Raw genomic sequence first — 19,403 nt, 5'->3', positions numbered from 1 at the left:
TCCGCTGCCTCCCCCGCGGCAGCACCAGGTCAGGCAGCGCCTCTCTGCGCCCGGGTTTGCTGCGGGGTGGGGGGGGGGCCCTGACTGGCGGCCAGCCTCGCCGCCGCCGCCGCCCGGCCCCCGCAGCCCAGGCCCCGGCGGCCGGCTGCGGGCCGGGGCGGCCGGAGGCGCGGGTACACGTGTCCCTATGACTCTTGTTTACTATCAGCCGAGCGCCGCGCGGGGCATCCTGGGGGCTGTCGTCTTATCGCGTCCAAGTTGGCAGGCGGTGGCGGCGGCGAAGACTACAGCTCCCAGAATGCCCCTCCGCGAGCCAGCGGAGGCATTGGCCAATCGGGGCGCTGTCTGGGGGTGATTGATGTGCAACGCGGTGCAATCCGCTGCGCAGGAGAGTCAAAACATGTCCGCCCTCCGGGTGGATTCCTGATAGGCAGGCCAGGCAGCCAATAGGAAGCGGCTGCGGCTTGAGCAACGTCGTCTTCGACCACTCGGGGACCGGGCTCCGCCAGGCTCTGGCGGGACTCCGGTGTGGGGAGAAGGCGGGGGGCGGGGGGGGAGCCGAGGGGAATTTGGTAATGGCGACGGGTTTGGTAAGTGCTACAAAGTTTGGAGCTGCTGCTTTTGGGGGGCTGCGAGGCCCCGGCAGGGGACGGACGGGGTCCGCCGGGCCGGAGGGGAGCGGCGACGGCCGCAGGCCGAGGAGGCCGTTGGGTGCTGGCTTTTGGCGGCGGCGGCGGGAGCTCGGACATTGTTTACTGGGCGCCTTCCCTCGCCGGCCCGGCGGAGCCGCCACCCTCTCGCACCGCTGAGCTGAAACCCGCGGGGTGCGCGGGGGCGCCGGCCCCCCTTGGGGCCCTTTAGCTGCAGCGCCAGGCCGCGAAAGCAAGCGAAGTAGAGCGGGTGAGCCCCCTTTTTTTCCCCGGGGAGCGCCCGCCTGCCCCGGTCTGTCGGAGCGAGGCCGCCCTGCCCCGCCGCGAAAAGCAGCGGCTGTTTGGGGAAGCGGGGGGGGGGGGCGGGGGGGCGAACTCGGAGCCAGGTGAGAGCCGCGCCGGCACAGTGGGCGGCCCCGCCGGGGGGGTAACGGCGGGCGGCGGGCTCCGGGAGCGCGCGGGGCGGGAGGGGGGGGCGCCCCCGCCGCCTCCCCCCCGGCCGGGCCGAGCTGTTACGCAGTTCTGAATGAATGGGGCCTTGCGCGCATGCGCGGTGCCGGCAGAAGTTTATAAACAAGGGCAGCGTCCAGGCGGGGATCACATGACGGGCGTGTGTGTGTGTGTGAGTGTGGGCGGGGGGGTAGGGGGGGGGAGCGCGCTCCCGGGCGCGGCCTCGGCACAGCCGCGGGGCGGCTGCGGGCCCGGGGGCTACCCGGCGGCGGGGGGGCCCAATGGAAGAGGCTCTGGCAGGGGATGGGGCTCCCCTCCGGCCGGCCGCCCGCGTCCGTCGCCCGCGGGTCACATACTGATGCGTGCTCACGCGCCTTTAATTCAGCTGTAAATATCTTCCTTATGTAACTAAAGTAATGTTTGTTCTGCGGCGGGCGTTTACATGGTGCGGGGAGGGCAGTGCCTCCTCCGCGGCCCTCCTGGGGGGGGAAGACATCCGATGGAGTTGGGTAGAAGCTACGGTTCGGCCTGTGTAATGCTACAAGGCCGTCTTTGCAAAAACATCGTGAATCATGTTCTGTGCTCCTCCGAGGCTGTGCCTCTGCAGCGTTTTTCTGGCACAGCTGTGCGAGTCGGGGATGTGGAGCGAGGAGCTGTGATCAGGCAGCCGTGCCAATAAAAGTCCCTGGTGTAGATCCAGTCTTGCCAGTATGTTGTGTTTTGCTTGGAGAAGCTGTTCTCCATACTAAACTCCATCCAGTGAATTGCTGCAGGCATAGACCTTGCCTGAGACTTCGGCGGTAGGTTGGGGGAAAGAAGGCAAAAACCACGGGAAGCACTTCCACCCAGGCATTCCTGCACAGTGCGGTTTGGGTGGATGCTGCCCAGTTCCTGCTGAACCCCTTCTCAGCCACAGTCTTTATTTACTTTTGTCCTGAATTTATTTTTGTCCTTCAAAAATAGACATGGTTTAATTAATAAGCTCTTTGTTAATATTGCCATTTGTTTTAGCGTGACAAATTGACTTATTTTAAAGCACAAATACATAAATAAATTCATTTAGCCTTTAAAGAAAATGGCAGTAATTATAGTCCTGTGAAGCATACTTCTAGAAAACATCTGTCACAACAAGTTTTGAACGTGAAGTTGAATTAAAAAAAAAAAAAATCTTTACAAGCTTATTAATGACCATTCCCCTTAATGTTCCAAAACATTGAAAGGCTGGGGACAACAGAAGCACGTGATGTCCAAAGCAGGCTTTAATCAAGTAGAATAAGAAAATTGAAAAGTAAAGTTGGGCACTTTTTTTGTTTTTAATTCATTTGTTAGAGATTTTTCCGCTTTTGTACACAGGTGACTTTGGTTTAGAGAAGTTCTTGTGACTTGGAAGAACAATTCATTTCTCAAACAAGTATCTTTCTTGTCAGACTAGTGTGTCGTATCTGTACCTTATCTCTGACCTTCAGTGTGTTGGGATACCAGGAGAGGTACTTTCAAATCTTGGCAGCTGGCAGGAAGCAAGGAGAAGGTAACATTCCCAAAATAAGTTGGCTCGTTCATTTTGGCAGGAAAATGGGAAAGGAAGAGAGAAAAAATAGAGGGAAAAACAAGGCAGAAGGGGGGAAAGGAAGGACGTAGACAGGCCAGAAAAACAAGGAGTGGCTTTTCAGAGTTGATTACTTGGAGATAATCATCAAGGTCCTGACCTGTACTACTGAGGTCTGATTTTTCTGTTCAGAAATGACTGAGCTTTCTGCTCTTGTGGTGTTCTGTAATTCTGCTGTCCCTCATGGATGACAGAGAAACAATTTGCATTAAAGATGCTGCTTAGAGGCGAAATATACGTGCCATTGATAGTTTATTTGATTGTATGTTCTCATTTCTCTTACCTTCCCTCTCCACCTCCTTAAAATCAGAATTACACTGTTGTGGCTTTTGTAGTAGTGCCATTTGGGTAGAATTAAGCATCTTTTTATGTTTGGAATGCAAGTTTATGTAAATTTTGCATGTATGTGAAAGATCAGGAGATGAGAAGGTTATAAATTTTCCAGTAAAAAAAAAAAATGTACTGCTTAGGTCAGGCCTCTTCTGGTAGGGCCAGTATGTAATTCAAAGGGTTATGTCTGAACTATATTATGTACAGGACAAGCTGCAAAATGAATGAAACAAATTCACAGAATGAGTAAAAACGTGGAATATTGTTACTGTTGGCTGTATACACACAATACCCTTTAACTGTATATTAAAGTAAAGCTGGGTTTTTTTATAATTGTTATCAGATGGCTTTTTATGCATTACACTAAGGGAACTTCTAGGATTATAGGCTTACTGTTTCATATGAAAATACTAGGCTGTTTTTAGCTATTGTTTGTATTTCTCTAATGTGCACGATAGCTTACTTAGTGGACCTGCATGTGGTAGACTTCAGATTTTCTTCTTACTAAGCTGTGTTTTCTGCTCTTTTCTGAGGGACTCATGATTACTTTTTCAATGACACTTCATTAAAGTACAAGGTAATCATGTTATGGTAGCTTTAATTCATCATCATCTGAAAAAAACAGTAGATAACCAGATTAGTAAAGATGGAATAACCTTTATTTTCCAGCCTTTAGAGGCAGTGGTTGTGTAGAATAATCGCACAGTTCTCTGACTGCAGAAGACGATCTAAAGTATTTCTTTTGGTATAAATGTTACAGTACTGGGATTTGGGGAGATGAAACTGTAGTGAAATCTCCTAGTAGAGGCTTCTTTTTCTTTCCATTTACAACACAGTTAAGGATGTTAGCAGTCAAATGTGTTTGAGACTATACCTAGAGTTGAGATAGCAAGGGATATGAAGGGCGGTGAAAAAAGCTTCTGCAGATACACCAATGGTGAAAGGGCAACTGGGGAAAACATGGGCCTGATGCTAAATGGCGTAAGAGACCTGATGTCAAAAGGTTGAGAACGACATCGTCTTTGCTTTGGTCTTTATTTGCAAGGCCTGTTTCCAGGTTCCTTGAGTCCCTGGGCCTAGCAACACGCATCTGACAGAGCGAGATACTTCTCTGTCTACAGTAGAGGAAGAGCAAGTTAGGGGCAGGCCAGTTCTGTGAGCCAGCCACATACGGGTCAGTGAGACCGGATGGGATGTGTCAGGGGGAGCTGGCCAGTGTCATTGTGAGGATGGTCTCCAAAAGGCAGTGGATTTGGTCGTGGGAGGGCTCCCTATAACTGGAAAAAAGAAAATGTCACACCTGGCTTCAAGGAGGAGGGTGTGGGGAAACTACAGGCTGGTCAGCCTAACCTTAGCCTGCAGGAAGATTGTGGAGCAGATCCTCCTGACAGCCATATCTTGGCTCTTAGAAGGCAAGAAGGTGACTGGAAATAGCCAGGATGGATTAACCAAAGGCAAATCTTGTCTGACCCACCTCATTGCCTTCTGTGATGGGATGCGTGGCTCAGGGTACCAAGTGAATGTTGTTTACCTTGACTTGAGTGGTGGTTGGGGAGATGACCACAGACTCTTGGAGGCAATGGGCACAGGCTGTGGCAAAGGAAGTTCAAACTTCACATAAGGAACATCTTCTTTACAGCAAGAGTGGTCACTGGAACAGGTTCCTGAGAAGTGTCAGGGAATCTCCATCCTTCAAGACACTAGACACTCGAGTGGCCAGGGCCCCAGTCAGCCTCATCTGACTTCAGAGTTGGCTCTGCTTTCTGCAGGGATTGTACCAGATCATCTCTAGAGGTCCCTTTCAAGCTAAGTTACGCTGTGATTCTCAACAGATTATGAAGGATTTAGGGTTCTGGTAATGAAGTAGCCTGTCAGATGCAACTTAAAACAGTTTATGTGTATACAAATTTTTAACCTCTGTCTCTTTAAAGTCAGATACTTTGGAGCATCCTAACATGGTGTGGGAAGTGAAGACAAATCAAATGCCTAATGCAGTTCAGAAACTCCTTCTGGTAGTGGACAAGAGAACTTCAGGGATGAATGAGTCACTGGAGTTGCTGAAGTGTAATGAAAACCTGCCCTCTTCTCCTGGATATGCATCCTGTGATGAACACATGGAACTTGGTAAATAACGTGACTTTTTAAGAAGCAGCCAAATTCTGAAGTTTGTTATAGTTTTCCTATAGTGAAATTACTGGAAGCTGACTGAATGAGATTGCTGATTTTTAACTTAAGTAGGGCAGGGAATGTGACAGTGAATTGGGACATCTGAAGGTCTTATTTTGCAGTTACTTTTCCCTTTAACCCATTCCTAGTTCTGACACGCTAGCCTGTTGACTTAAATGTGTTCTTGAACTCACAGCTACAAATTTCTGCTCCTAATCTCCAGAGCAGCTTTTTTTGGCACAAGAATAACAAACAGAAAGCTCAAGAGCTCCTCCTAAAGGGAAATTATGCTGCTTTAGGTCAGCTGCAAATAGAGATTCTGGGCTAGAGGAACATTTAACTTCAGTTCTTATATGTTGGAGAAAAATAACATGTACATTAGGAAGTATTGATCTAATCAATGAAATATTAAGACATTTAATTGAAGTCATGGAGTGATTAAGAATAACAATACTTAGTTACAAGAGCATGTTACACAGACTTCTGTTAACAAGCTGGGCTCTCTTCTGCTATTCTATATAACGTGAAATGTGTAGATTATTGATAGGAATTCACCACTACCAGGCTGTATACCTAGCTTTCATGACTTCTGAGTTATTTAATTCCAGTTCCCTGGTGGAAACATGGAAGACTTTTACCTTGTACAGCCCCTGATGTTGATCATTTTTAGTGTCACACCTGCTAGGACAGATTAATTCAGTTGCTTTTTGTTGAATGTTTTAGTATTTTAGTGAAGCATGTTGCTACTTTTGCATAATTCTGCAGTGCAATTCTGTGTAAACCAGTCAGTCTAGTAAAAACTTTAAAACCAGAACTACATTTTTATCTAGTTACTTAACGTTTGTCTTAAATTGCTTATATGAATGTATAATAGACTAGAGATGTGATTATTTCTGTGGCCATTTTGTCAGTATTATGAATATGGTTTGTGGAATGTTGGTAATTGTGATATGAGAAAATAAAATTAGTTACTTCATTGTGGTTCCTTTTGTATTTGCAAGATTTGGTGTCACCTAGAATTTATCAGTGGGTATAATTATGGTAATTTGTGCATTTGTTCGTAGATGATCTTCCTGAACTACAGGCTGTGCAGACGGATTCTACCCCACCTGCACTTTTTCAGCTTGGTGCTGACGTTTCACATCAGGAATGTTCAAGGCCTTCGTGGAACCAACATACCTCAGACAGCAATTCAGAAAATGCTTATTCTTGTGAGAATGGGGTGAACTGGTTGACAGAATTAGCAAATATAGCCACAAGTCCTCAGAGTCCTTTGATGCAGTGCTCTTTTTATAACAGGTACGGACATTAATTTCAATTTTAAACTCTAAGATTCGTAATATTATGTCTCCAGAAACATTTCCTTCATTCTTCACGCCCTCTGACTTTGAACTGGAGGCCTATTTTTGATCTTTCTATATGGTAACTTTATTCTTCTGTGGAAGATTGCACAGGACTTGTTTCAGAGCCTGTTGCAAAAGCTGCTTAATTGCCAGCCATGAACGAGGTAGGATGGTATAAGGACATTGCCTAACCACAGAAGGCTCAGAAATGATGGGCATTTACCTCATGTGAAGCAGCAGATGAAAAATTAAGATGAATTTGTTACGTTAAATTCTCAATACTTACTAGTGCACTGACTTCAGATTTTTTTTAAAAGAGCTAATTGGAAACCTAATGCAATGTATTTTTTGTCTATACTATTTCAGATTTGTGATCTGTAAATTCCATAAGGCTGTGAGAAGCAATGTGGGATCTTAGAAATTTCTGTGCTTCACCTTTTATTGTACGGCTTTGGTCTTAGGATTATAATAAGAAAATTAAATGCAGTACTGTTAACAGTAATGCAGCTGGGATTTAATCATTAGGACAGAGCAGATGTCTTTATGTACTCTAAGAATGGGGCATTCACTTCAAGATATTTGTAAAAACTTCAGCATTGTGACAAGGAGATGCCGATGTGGAGGTAGTACTGTCATTTGGGTGGTATATGGAAGCTATGCAGGAGTTATGCTAAATACTCCCTTTGCCTGAGCTTGCACCCTTTAATCATCCCATTTGAATATTGGTGTGTGGGAAGTTTATTTGGTATTCAGCTCATGCAAACAGAAGTGTTTGTTAAATGCATTTTAGAGTAATGGCAGCTAAGTCTTGTGTTGTCTTAATCTGAGATATTTTAAAATACATTTTTCTATTGTAGATCATCTCCTGTTCACATAATAGCTACAAGCAAAAGTTTACATTCCTATGCACGTCCTCCACCAGGATCCTCAAAGAATGATCCTAACTTCTCCAAGAATGATTTGGATGAAACACCAGTCAGACATGAAAGGGTGAGTTGTTCTGAAACATTTCTAAAATAAATAAAGATGCATGAGTAATGGGTTAAGCTGTTTGAAAAGAGAAAATAGTTCTAAAAAATCATCTGTTTAGTTCTAATACCACTTCTATTTAAGCTAGATTTTCTGTTACTTTTCTTTTTACCAAACACAGTAGGCTTGTAGTGCTACATCATAGAGTCCACATTTTTGTGAAGATACCACATTCTAAGAAAGCTCTGCTTCTCTTGTAGTTCCTTCTATAGCAAGCTTTAAAAAATTGTATTAACTTGTTTGCTGTCTCGAAAAGGAAACACGGAACCATCTCCTTTTAGACACGTAAAAACTGTCAGTCCTGCTTCTCCCTTTCCTGTGTATTTGTGTCTGAAACTTGTCTGTTAGAGACATTGAGTTTTTCCCAGTGATTTATCTAGAACCAACTTGGCCCTACAGCTTTCCAGTAATTTGACTGTAGAGTAACATGTGCTTTGAGTGGTTCTGTGGATGACCAAGGAATGATAGCTTGTAAAATGCTTGTACCTAAGCATAAGATAATCCATAGGTGCAAAATGAACCTCAGAGGATGAAACCCAAAAATTTCAGGATGGCACACTTCAAGAAAAGAAAATTAAAATACTCCATTCACATTTACTGCATTCCTTGAATCTTTGTCTTCATGTTACATTCCTATTAGTATTTAAGGCAGAATGATGACACAGATGCAAATTAGAGAATGTGTCTCAAGACGTATAAGACCAGCCCTAAAATATTCCGCAGTAAGATATCAACACCATTTTGCTTTTTTTAATAGGCGAATAGTGAATCAGAATCTGGCATTTTCTGCATGTCATCACTTTCAGATGATGATGATTTAGGATGGTGCCATTCCTGGCCCTCAACTGTTTGGCATTGTTTTCTAAAAGGTAAAATAACATGTATCATTGAATAAGTATTTGTTTTGTCTTGTCTATTTTTTTTTTTTGTAACACAGACTTTTTTACATAACACTAATCTTTTTTTCTTTTTTTTCTTGAAAAAAATTTATTAGGCTCTCGTTTGTGCTTCCATAAAGGACGCAATAAAGAATGGCAGGATGTTGAAGATTTTGCAAGATCTGAAAGCTGTGGAAAAGAGGAAAATCTCCCAGTGAGTCCTTACAAGGTAGCTGCTAGTTCTAATAAATTCATTTCAACACCTGTAGCAAATACTTAGTTTCTTATGTTATCCCTGTGCCTTTAATTACTGTCTCAGGAAGACAGGTTTATACTAAACTTGTCTAGAGCTGATCACTCTACTATTTGAGTATCTTGCTATAAAACAACTGAACTGAATTAATTTAGGTGTGTTTTGAATGATACATTGTCTATTAATTTCTAGCAAGAGCACTTAGAAAGTTGGTAGTCTTTAATATAACGTAAGATGATGAATATACACCTATAGTATACACGGGTATATGCTTTTCTTGGGGGAAAAATTTTGAATTGTATGTATGTTTACAGGGCTATGGTTCTGATGGTTTGAAGTTGATTTCTCATGAAGAAAGCGTTTCCCTTGGTGAGTCAGTGCTGAAGCTGACTTTTGATCCTGGCACAGTGGAAGATGGCTTGCTTACAGTAGAATGCAGACTCGATCATCCTTTTTATGTTAAAAATAAAGGTATGAAATACTACAAGTATACTTGGTTGTATATTAAAACATTCTTAGAAGTGGATGCAGATTTTATTGGCGTCCCGTGTTGCTCAAGAAATTGATAAAAGCGGTGTTGTAGAATCAATTTACTGTCTTTGTAAAGAAATCCAGAATTTGAACAAACAAAACTGTAAAGCTATAAAGCTACAGAAATACTGTGTAGCTCTTAAGGAAAGATTTGATCAAGTATATAAATGGAGCTGAGGAAAGCAGAAAAATTGGGGGGAGAGAGGAAAGTTGCAAATAACGGAGGCTTTTCTCACTTGTTAAACATGAAACTTCTGATGATAAAAGTTTCCAGATTTTGATTACTTTTTTTGCTAGAATGCGATTTTGCTTGAGATAAAAAAAAACTATTTGCAGTAAGAATTCCCTGAGTAAGTGTTTCTGATTTTTCTTTTGGGTGAAAGAAACTACATGAGAACACTCTTATAAAATGATATCATTTAGAGATATAGGATTGCTCCAGTTAAGAGCTAGAGAGATTGTCTGGCCGTTTGTCTAATTTAACTCTTTACCACTTCAGGTTGGTCATCTTTTTATCCAAGCTTGACTGTGGTACAGCATGGCATTCCATGCTGTGAAATGCATCTTGGAGATCTGTGTCTACCTCCTGGACACCCTGATGCCATTAACTTTGATGATTCAGGTGTTTTTGATACATTTAAAAGGTAATTTTTGGATAAAGTGGCCTCAGTGGTTCTTGTATTTAATGAGTAGGCACCTTAAGTCTACAAGAATTTGAAGCATTATGTAGAGCAAAGAGAGAATACTTTTGGTAATACAAGATAAATGAGCGGGAAAAATGAAGACTGAATACTAGGAAAGCTGTGTAATTATGTGCTCTGCTAAACTGCAAAGTAATACCTTGGAGTGAAATAACTTTTCAACCCCTTTTTATGATAGTTTAAGCCAGATTAGGTAAAGCAGTAAAAATATATATATTATCTGTGTAAATTCTTCAGGTAAAGTGGGTTATGTTTGAGAAACCTAGTACAGTTTTTCTACAATACTGTGTCTGCCAGCTATTAACTTGTGCTTCATATGCGGCTATGTATCTGAATTATCTGAGTAGTTTCTTAGTAATCAGTGCATGTGCTATGGCTTTAGAATACAGTACTTTCATAATTAGTTCTTACTATTTTTGTGTATTCTGCTTTTTGTGATTCTTTTCTAATATATCAAACTTACCTAACTTCAAAGTTTGATTAACTTTGAGGTTTGCCTTGCTTTGAGCAAGAGGTTCAACCAGATAACCTTCAGAGGTCCTGTCCAACGTAAATTATTCTAAGATTCTAAAGAAATAGCATTACTCATTAAAGATTTTTCCATACTGTTTTGAGATTTCTAGGTTAAGTAGAATCCATCTTCTCCTATGGTGTTAGCTCCTTTTTAGCATCTGTTCTTAGTCCAGTTGCTTTTTGGTTTTTTACAATAGAAAAAAAGAATTTAAAATGCAGTTTGCAGTTCAAGCCCTAGGAGCTTTTGTATGATTTCAGTCTGGCATAGAGAGTGAGTTCAAATTGCTTGTCTTCACTCATTTGTTGTCTGGTTTTTTTTCTTCTTACTAACTCCTGTTCTGAACTGCATATGTAGAGAGCTGTTAGAATCATTCTGTTTACATCTCACTGAAGGAATTGGGCTTGTGGCTCCTTATTCATCCTGCAGCTCAGCTGAATACTGCCTGGACACTTCAAATTCCTTGTCTCTCTGGGCAGAAGGGAGTAAGTCACTGAGAAAGGAGCGTGCAGCAGCAGCTGTGGTTAACAGGACAGAAGAATTAAAAAACAAAATCCTGTTGCTGTGTTACGGGAAGGAGATTAGGAACAGGAAGGGTGCTGGACTGTTTGTAGAACAGAGAGGTCCTTTCTCATTATCTTGTGAACTTGCCTGCAAGGTTGTCAGCATTATCCCTTCTTTGTTGCTTTTTGCTTTTCTAAGGGATTTGGGAGGCAACCCTTCAGGCTCCTCCCTTGCTTTTGGTTCCGTGCCACAGAAAGGAGCTGCCTTTGCAGATGGGGGCTGGACTACCACTTGCAGCGTTTCCTTGCTAGTAGTTCTACTTTGTGTTCAGAAAAAAGCTCTTCAAAGCCTTTATTTTTGCCATAAGTTATGCAACTATAGCCATATTGAGCAGTGGGTGAGCGGAGCCTTAGAGTTACATACATTTTATGTTTATTTTGTGGTGGTAACTTAGTGTTTTAGATGTGTGATCGGGTGGCACCTTTACAAGTGTGTTTTCCCTATATAGCATGGTAAAGACAGTATAGCCTGTGGTTCCCAGACTGATCTGCACACACCTGGAGATGATAACAAATAGTCTGTGGAATTAAACTTCTTCTGTAGTGGTTAGAGATTAATTGTAGTTGTTGGTCAATAAAATGACAACAGGTTATAGTATTTGGAGGTCTAAATTGTATGGAAACAACTCATCTAAGCTGTTGAAATACCTTAAAATATCGAGGAATCTCACATTTTTGTCACTAGAGGGCAGACATTTGTCAGCTTTGAATCAAATATTATGCACCATCATGGGTCTTTAAACAAGTTTTTAATCTCAGTGGAAGGTTTGTCTGTAAAATAACATGTATTTAACTGCCTAGAGAAGTTATTTGTACGATAGTGTATATAATACAATTTATTTTAATATAGTGGTTTCATATTTGTAATTAATATATATTTGCAAGTGAACTCAAAGCATATTCTTCCCACATCAGTGTCCTTTTCAGTACCTATCAATCACTGACCAGATTTGATTTATGGTAAGGACAGAAGCAGAAAGAAGCTTATTTCAAAAGAGAATGAAATTTGAAGACAGTGTATAATTAATTGATATACAGCTGGGGATTTGATACTACACAGCAGATCTTGCAAAGCTGCAGTCCGCCATCCCATTGGAAAAACTATTAATTCATCTGCCAAAGTTTTGTTTTGTTTTTTTTTTCACGCTGACATCTGCATCAAACAAAAATCATTATGTTATACAAAAGAGGCCAGAATACTAGAAATGTAGTACAGACGAAGAGTGAACAGCTATTTAGGGATTTTACATGAAAATTACTTGATAATTTTATGATATGTCTTTTTCTTGTAGTTACGATTTTACACCAATGGATTCCTCTGCAGTTTATGTGCTAAGCAGCATGGCTCGCCAGCGTCGCGCTTCTCTATCTTGTGGAGGATCAAACAATCAAGATGCTGAGAGATCAGAATGCAGTAGTAAAAACTGTGCGTCTACTGCATCATCACATCTTTCCTCCAATTCTTTGTACAGCAAAGCTGGCAAAAGCCACAGCTCAGGGACTGCAAGTACTGTGAGTGCCACTTCTCCAAACAAGTGCAAAAGACCAATGAATGCCTTCATGCTTTTTGCCAAAAAATACAGAGTTGAATATACTCAGATGTATCCAGGGAAAGACAACAGGTAATGGTATAAAACTGTAGTTTTGTTATTACTGGTGAGCTAGCAGAATATCTGTGTCCTACCTTTGAATTTAAGTGGACTAAATTTTGCATTTGAAATAAAATGTGTGTATATTGTTTCAAGAACAAGTTTTGAAAGATGGTGACACAAAGCTTAATGTATGGGCGGACTTTAAATATTTACAGTACTCAGTGAATTTGACACAAGCCATTTTTGGCAAACTTGCCTTTTGAGAAAGCATTTGGGTAAAGCAACAGACATATGTATGTATGTGCACCGGGAGAGTCACAAATACACAACAGTCTTTGTTTACACTGATGAGAAATGTTCATGGGGAAAAAGTACCAGGCTGTCTGCTTGTGTGTTGCAATGGAAAAAGGGAATTTCTGGTTCTTCTAATTAAGTCGACATAATATTGCTAATTGTTCAGTGAAGTTACCTTCATTTATTCTCAGACTGTATATCATATTGAATAATGGAGTACTGATTGTTAGGATATCTGAAAGATCTTAATCCAAACAGTACATTGCCAAATTTTGCTTGTCCTAAAGGCATTCAACAATCTGCTGAAATTTGCAGGAAGAGTGGTATGACCATGTGTTTGGGGGAGGGTTCTTTATTGGTTTGTTCTTCTGTTTTTATCTGTGTGCACGTTCATGTCTAAACATTTTTTATAAAGATCTCCATTATATGTGTTTTAAATAATCATAATATTTTGTGCTAATTGTGCATATGTAGATATAACTAAAACTCATGAACATGCACTGATCATATAATGAGATTTTTTATGTATACAATGTTACAAAAACTGTTACTGTAAAAATTGCAGTGTCACATAAAAATTCTAATACTAAATCTGCTAAAAACTAAAGGTGACAGGGCTTTGAGAGGGTTTTGGCTATTTTATAATGTTCTAGTAGTAAGGAGGCTGTAACTGGTGTTGAGAAATAAAATCCTACCGTACAAATAACCCATCCTTAAATCCCAGCCAGTCTTGTGTGTCCTGGCAATGATGTTCTGCAATGTTTATAGTAATTTCAGTGAAGCAGATATGCTGCCTTCAAATTCATTGCGGCTATCAGTGAGAAATCAAACAGAATGTCAGCTAGGAAAGTTTATGATGGTTATATATTTAATTTAAAATGCTGATTTCAAACGGATGCAGTGAACTGGAGCTGCAGCTGGATGGATGTGAAAATAAGTTGAATATTTCAGTGAGCAGGTTTACCTTGAAGGAAAGTGATGACAAAGTTACAAGTAAGCTTCAGAGTGCCCTGCTCAGTGTCCCGTTTGGAAGGCAGTGCATTTGGATGCGGTTTCTTGGCATCTATAAAATAGAGTACAGAAGAAATCGTAAGAGTTACTGATAATTGATTTTATAGGCATTCAGCTACTGTTGCTTAAGTGTTGCTGGGGCATTTATTAAGTAGCTGTTCAGAGGCAACTCTCGTGTTTTGTAAATGTAAGTATGTGTCATTTTCAATTACAGAGTAGATCTGCGGTTGGTTACATGTACCCATTTCTGTACTCTGGAGGTCTTACCTTTGCCACAGTTACTTTATTTTTCTTACACACCTAAGAAAGGACAGAACTTGAGGTATTCCGAGTTAAATGGTCTGTTCCGAGACAAAGTAGCTCAAGCCATGTCAACAAGGTAGTGAGCTGTAAACATTCAACACGCAAGTCAAAATTCACATGGTACTTAAAAATGCTGTGGACCGTACTTGGGAAACTGGTGTTAGGGTAGCACTTGTTTCTTTTCTAGATATTCTCACTGTAACCATAGTTGATTGTGTGTTCAGAAATACTTGAATAATTTGAGTAGTGTACATTCTAAAGATGAACAAAATCACCTAAACTATTAACAGCATTTGTTCATGCTGAACATAATTACTGAGTAAACTTGAGGCATTCTCAATTACTGTTCGACAATTTCTTTTGAATTAACTGCAGTATAAGGGATTGCATCTTGCACATCAGTCTGTCGCTAAAATGTTGTCAGGTATCTTACCAGCATTTTAAGAGGACAAAGGCAGTGTACAGAGCACTGCGAAGTTCTGATGAGGTGAAGGGCACCTAAGGCAGTGATGCAGTAGGGTCAGGTTTTTTTTTTATTTGTTTCTGGTCAGGAGAACTAGGGTCTATGTTATGTCAGGAAATTTCTCTGTACACATCTTTTTTCAGTCTCAATGGTTTGCTCATAGAACTGTTTCTTTGGAGAAATGGAGCTCTTGTCTCTGCATCAGATTTTTCAGGCTTTTTGAAACATACAGATCTGTACTCACTTTCAGTGTCTCAGTGCAGTTTTTTCTCTGGAGGTATAAAATACATATTTTTGCATTTGAAATACAAGGATTTCATAGTGCATTTTTATTTGGAAATGCAATGGCTTTTTCAGCAAGCCTGCGCTCTCTGGGTCACCATGTTCTTTCCAAACTGGTGACCAAAACCAGACAGGTTTCTGGTGCTGTTGATTTGCCTGTGGATACTGCCAAAACCTGAAAAATCTGCTATTTAAACTGGAGTGTGTTTACTTCTGATGACAGACCAAAGATACAGGTTCTCAATTTGGATAGAAAACCAGAAATTCCATTGCCAAAGAGACAGGGTGTGCAAATGGATTTGATGTTGATGGGATCTGGTTGCAGCTTGAGGCGTTTGCTCTAGGGAGTCACCAGAGCATGTGACAGCAGAGGCGTAACGGCAGCCCCAGTGGAGTTCTTGCTGTGCTTGCCAAGTGCTCTGCAGCTCGTGGAAGCCTGAACGGTACTACATGGTCTTGCAGGATTAAAATCCATTTTCTTGGTATGGTGCAGAAAAGCTTTCAGAGTTGCTGTATGTGAAATGCTGTGGAAATGGTTGAGGACACTGTGTTCTTCTTGATTGTTAGTCTATGAATAGCTTTGCTGCCAGCAAGGAGCTTTTTAATACGATAAAGCAAAGTACTCCAGTTGTATACACCTTTTTCTTAAAGCTGGTCGTAGAACTTTCTTCACTGTAATGTGAAGCCAAAGCATAACTACTCGGTAGTTTTAGTAATTGTCATTGATAAAAGAGCTGTTGTTTAGAGATTTTTTTTCCAGCTAAAGGATGGAGTTAAAGCTTTAATGGAATATTGATCCAACATTTGGGAGTGCAGTTAAGCAATATGGCATGATAATATGGGGAAATACTGTCCAAAAGACATCAAGTTCATAAGGAGTAGGAAGGCAATTCATTCAGCTTCTGGAAATGATGATAGGTGTGTTAGAACAAATGGTTCCTTTTGCATAGGAACGGGAACTTAGCAGTGTGTTCCGCCCAGTATGGATTAAAGGTGGAGGAAGCTACACACATCTATTAGATAGACATGGGGATTTGCAGTTAATCAAATATTGGTTTGGCTGAGGTCATATTCAGATCATTGCCCTAATTATTAGAGAACATATTTTCAGCAAATCTGTCATATGATCTTCTAATACGGAAGTAGAGCAAAACAAATGTGAGTTACCATTTGGTGGTGTTTTTTTTAACGTCCCTATTTTGCTGGTTTATGTGAGTTGCTGTGTATTCAAATGTACACCCCGTGAAATGTTAGAATGTGCATTGATCCGTGCTCAGCTAACACAGAAGTCTCAGCTGTGTAACTGTTAAAAGTATGAGAAGATAATCAGAAACATGATTGTTTAAAAAAATTTTTTTTTAAACATACAGTTGATTCTTCTGTGTTTATTATTTCCCCATTTAACTTTTGTCTTCTTTAAAGTGCTGAGATAAAAAAGAAAAAAAATAAGGGTATTTCTTAACACCCTGTCCTGACCGTACTGTAAACATTTATCTTGCAGAGCCATAAGTGTGATACTCGGTGACAGGTGGAAGAAAATGAAAAATGAAGAAAGACGGATGTACACACTAGAAGCCAAGGCCTTGGCGGAAGAACAGAAACGTTTAAATCCTGACTGTTGGAAAAGAAAACGAACAAATTCTGTATGTTTGTGAAGCAGTCTTTCATTACACAGTTAAATGTGTTCATGCAGTAGCTACAGTGGTTTTTGTTCAGTATAAACTCTGCTGTCTACTTCTTTCTTGGTAGTCCAAACCTTCATTTTACTCGCCTGTGTTGTGTAACCTGCTTTTGGACAGTTGGCAGGAGGCAGGTCAGGAGAGGGTCCGTCTCTGAATATTTTATGAGAGTTCCATGAATTCTGTTGGACTGAAAGTGAGTGTGCTTGTGAAATGCTGAGGAAGGGCACGTGACCTTTTGTTTGAAGTAACTGAGTTTATAAGGTTGTACCTAAACTACATCTGTCCATTCCCCTCAAAAACACTTAAACTTTCACAAAATCCTTCTCTGTTGTGATTCAGTCTCCTTTTTCTTCAGTAAAAGCTTTTTCTTTACCATTTGCTATCTTTTTTTACTCATAATTTATATCAGCATATATGAAGTTATTGAGGGAGCAAATTATTTTTTTTCCATTAATCCCTTTCATTTATTACTCTAATTGTAAAATAAATATAACAGATAACACTTCTTCTGTAGCAAAATAAATGGTTTTCCACTTCGTAGAAGGCCATCAATTTAAGAGTCTGCAGCAATGTATTAGTAGGTGGTGGATGTATTAGGTAAGATAAGGGTTTTCAAGCTAATACATCATATAAAGAGAACATCAAAAAAAGGAGATTCTGCCAACCTGCATGTTTGGCTAGAAGAGTAGGTTGGAAGGAAAGATCCACTGAGGTGCACATAACGCCAGGTCCTTTCATCAGCCATTTTATGCCTGGGTAGGAGCATTAAGTGTGGCGTGGACTTCACAGGTTTAAGATTTCATCCTCAAACTACCCCCTTTCCTTTTATGTGTAAATGAGGCTGCTTTCTCAAGAGCATATGCAAGTGTTGCCTTAAGACTGAATAAGAAATGCTGCAGCACTAAGTTGCTTCTTACTGCTGTACATACTTGGTGCTGAGTTTTCAGTCCCTTGTTGCAGAAGGTTTCACCAAATCCCAGCTGCTGGGAACAAGCTGTTTTTCTGTTCACTGTATTCTATTTTAATCAACAGCGACAGCTTCTGTTAGATTTCCTTGTGGCTTTAGTTAAAATAATACTATTTATTTATTCTGCTTTTCGCTACTGCAGTCTCAGGCATTGGATGGTGAGATCAAGTTCACTTCACACGTGCACCTGTGAGCTTCAAGGAACTCACTTCAAGGGGGTGTTTGTGTATAACGGAGAGGAACGGTGATGGGTTGGCCTTAGTAAGAGGGATGGCTTTCTTACCGTGCCTTGTAGTAGGATTTTCCTTGTCCTTAGGGTCTTCAGGCCAAGGTAACAGTATCTGTAGAACCTGTTACCTCAGCGTTACAGCAGGAAATACCTTCTTTAATTGTTTTATTACAGTGAACCAAGAATTTTGTTCGCAGCTTGGTTACCTTATCAAGTAATGATGGTGGACTCCAGGCTGTGACAAAGAAGTCTTGATGGTCGGGTTAAAATCATCTGGTTTGGCCTTTTGTTTTCTTCTGAATAACTGACCAATGATTACAAGTATTTGTGGCCTTCAAAACAAGTGTTTGCTAGATCTAAGATGTCTGCTTCCCCTTTGCTTGGTAACCACTAACCTGGTTTTCTCTTCTCTTTTCTCAGGGCTCACAACAGCATTAAGCCAGAATTTTCCTGTTAACTCTGTATTTACAACATGGCTGTTGCTTGATGGCAAGAAGATGCAAGACCAAGGTCTTACTATTTGTTGTGACTTTATGTGACCATAAAATACTGGCACCATCGAGTCGGGAATGATCTAATATGAGTGCAGATCTGCTTTTTACAATAGAACATTAAGTAAGCTAAAACTATCAACATTTTAAACCAAATTGCCTTATTTTTCTTCCAGACTTCATATATGTATCAGGTAATATAGGCTTGAAAATGGATATCCTGTGGTGCTAACGTACTTTAGAAAGAGGCGAAGGAGACGTGTATAAATGTTTATTTTTAAAAGAAAATGTACAAAAGGGGGAATTTTAAAATATGTAACAGCTGTTTATATACATTGATTCTTATTGCTGATTAATATGTATTGCACAACTGTATTATTAATTACGATTCTGGGGCCTGGGATTTTCTGAAATGGCAAAATACATTATCAGCCTCTAGCTTCCCAGCCTGCCCAGATGCCAACAAGTTACCAGAACATGGGGAAAATGGAGAGCGTAGTGTAATGTAGCACGGGAGCTGCTGCTTGGGTTGCCACGTATAAAATCTGTATCCACGAGTGAGATATTTTTGCACCAGCTGGCACTAGGGAGAGCTGTTATTTCCAGTGGAAACAATGGCCCAGGCCAGGATGAAACGAATAAATAGCGTTCTCTCAAGAAAAATGGTGCTGTTGATATCGTCACCATCATAGTTTTAACTCTGTGTTTTGTCTTTGCCACATATTCTACAATATTTTATTTTGCCATAAGACATCTTTATGGTGGGGGCAAACTTTGCACTTAACTATACGTGCAACACTTGCACTTTACTTTTTTTTTTCTTCCAACTGTCTAAAATTAGAGCAGCTGCATTAGGGTTACAATTGCTTCTGCTGTGAACTTTTACAATCATGGCTTTTCATGTACTAAACAGCCGTCTGGTTTTTTTTTTTTAAGAATCACAACTGTAAATTTCAGTTTATGACACGTCTACATGATGTTGCCCCTAAGATTTTTGCACACTATATTCTTGTATATTATTTCAAATAAATTCATTAAAATTTGGTGTTGCGTATTTTATAAAATAAAGAAGACTTAA

The 19,403-nt window shown here is 40.7% G+C and overlaps 1 protein-coding gene across 4 annotated transcripts; it reads left to right on the top strand.

The window, feature by feature from the left end:
- The first annotated feature begins 575 nt into the window (after nucleotides 1-575).
- On the top strand, nucleotides 576-19,368 carry HBP1 (HMG-box transcription factor 1). 4 transcript variants are annotated; one of them, XM_050915279.1, is made up of 11 exons: nucleotides 576-590; nucleotides 4,968-5,160; nucleotides 6,267-6,501; nucleotides 7,403-7,535; nucleotides 8,332-8,443; nucleotides 8,569-8,681; nucleotides 9,020-9,176; nucleotides 9,736-9,880; nucleotides 12,304-12,633; nucleotides 16,458-16,599; nucleotides 18,255-19,368. In XM_050915279.1, exons 1-11 carry the CDS (start codon nucleotides 576-578, stop codon nucleotides 18,270-18,272), a joined length of 1,593 nt encoding a protein of 530 aa, XP_050771236.1. In that variant the 3' UTR covers nucleotides 18,273-19,368. The 4 variants fall into 4 exon arrangements, with proteins under 4 accessions (XP_050771236.1, XP_050771240.1, XP_050771238.1 ...); XM_050915283.1 differs by lacking the exon at nucleotides 576-590 and adding an exon at nucleotides 823-900 and having other exon boundaries at nucleotides 4,972-5,160; XM_050915281.1 differs by lacking the exon at nucleotides 576-590 and adding an exon at nucleotides 823-900.
- Nucleotides 19,369-19,403: the final 35 nt, after the last annotated feature.

Source organism: Gymnogyps californianus, chromosome 1, assembly GCF_018139145.2.
Source record: "Gymnogyps californianus isolate 813 chromosome 1, ASM1813914v2, whole genome shotgun sequence".
Taxonomy (NCBI): domain Eukaryota; kingdom Metazoa; phylum Chordata; class Aves; order Accipitriformes; family Cathartidae; genus Gymnogyps; species Gymnogyps californianus.
Note: the sequence above shows the minus strand (reverse complement) of the source record. Positions and strands in the feature narration are given on the sequence as shown.

Coding starts and splice junctions, on each gene's coding strand:
- HBP1 (XM_050915279.1), top strand. Junction 7,536..8,331: donor CACCAGTCAGACATGAAAGG/GTGAGTTGTTCT, acceptor TTTTTTTAATAG/GCGAATAGTGAATCAGAATC. Junction 9,881..12,303: donor GTTTTTGATACATTTAAAAG/GTAATTTTTGGA, acceptor TTTTTCTTGTAG/TTACGATTTTACACCAATGG.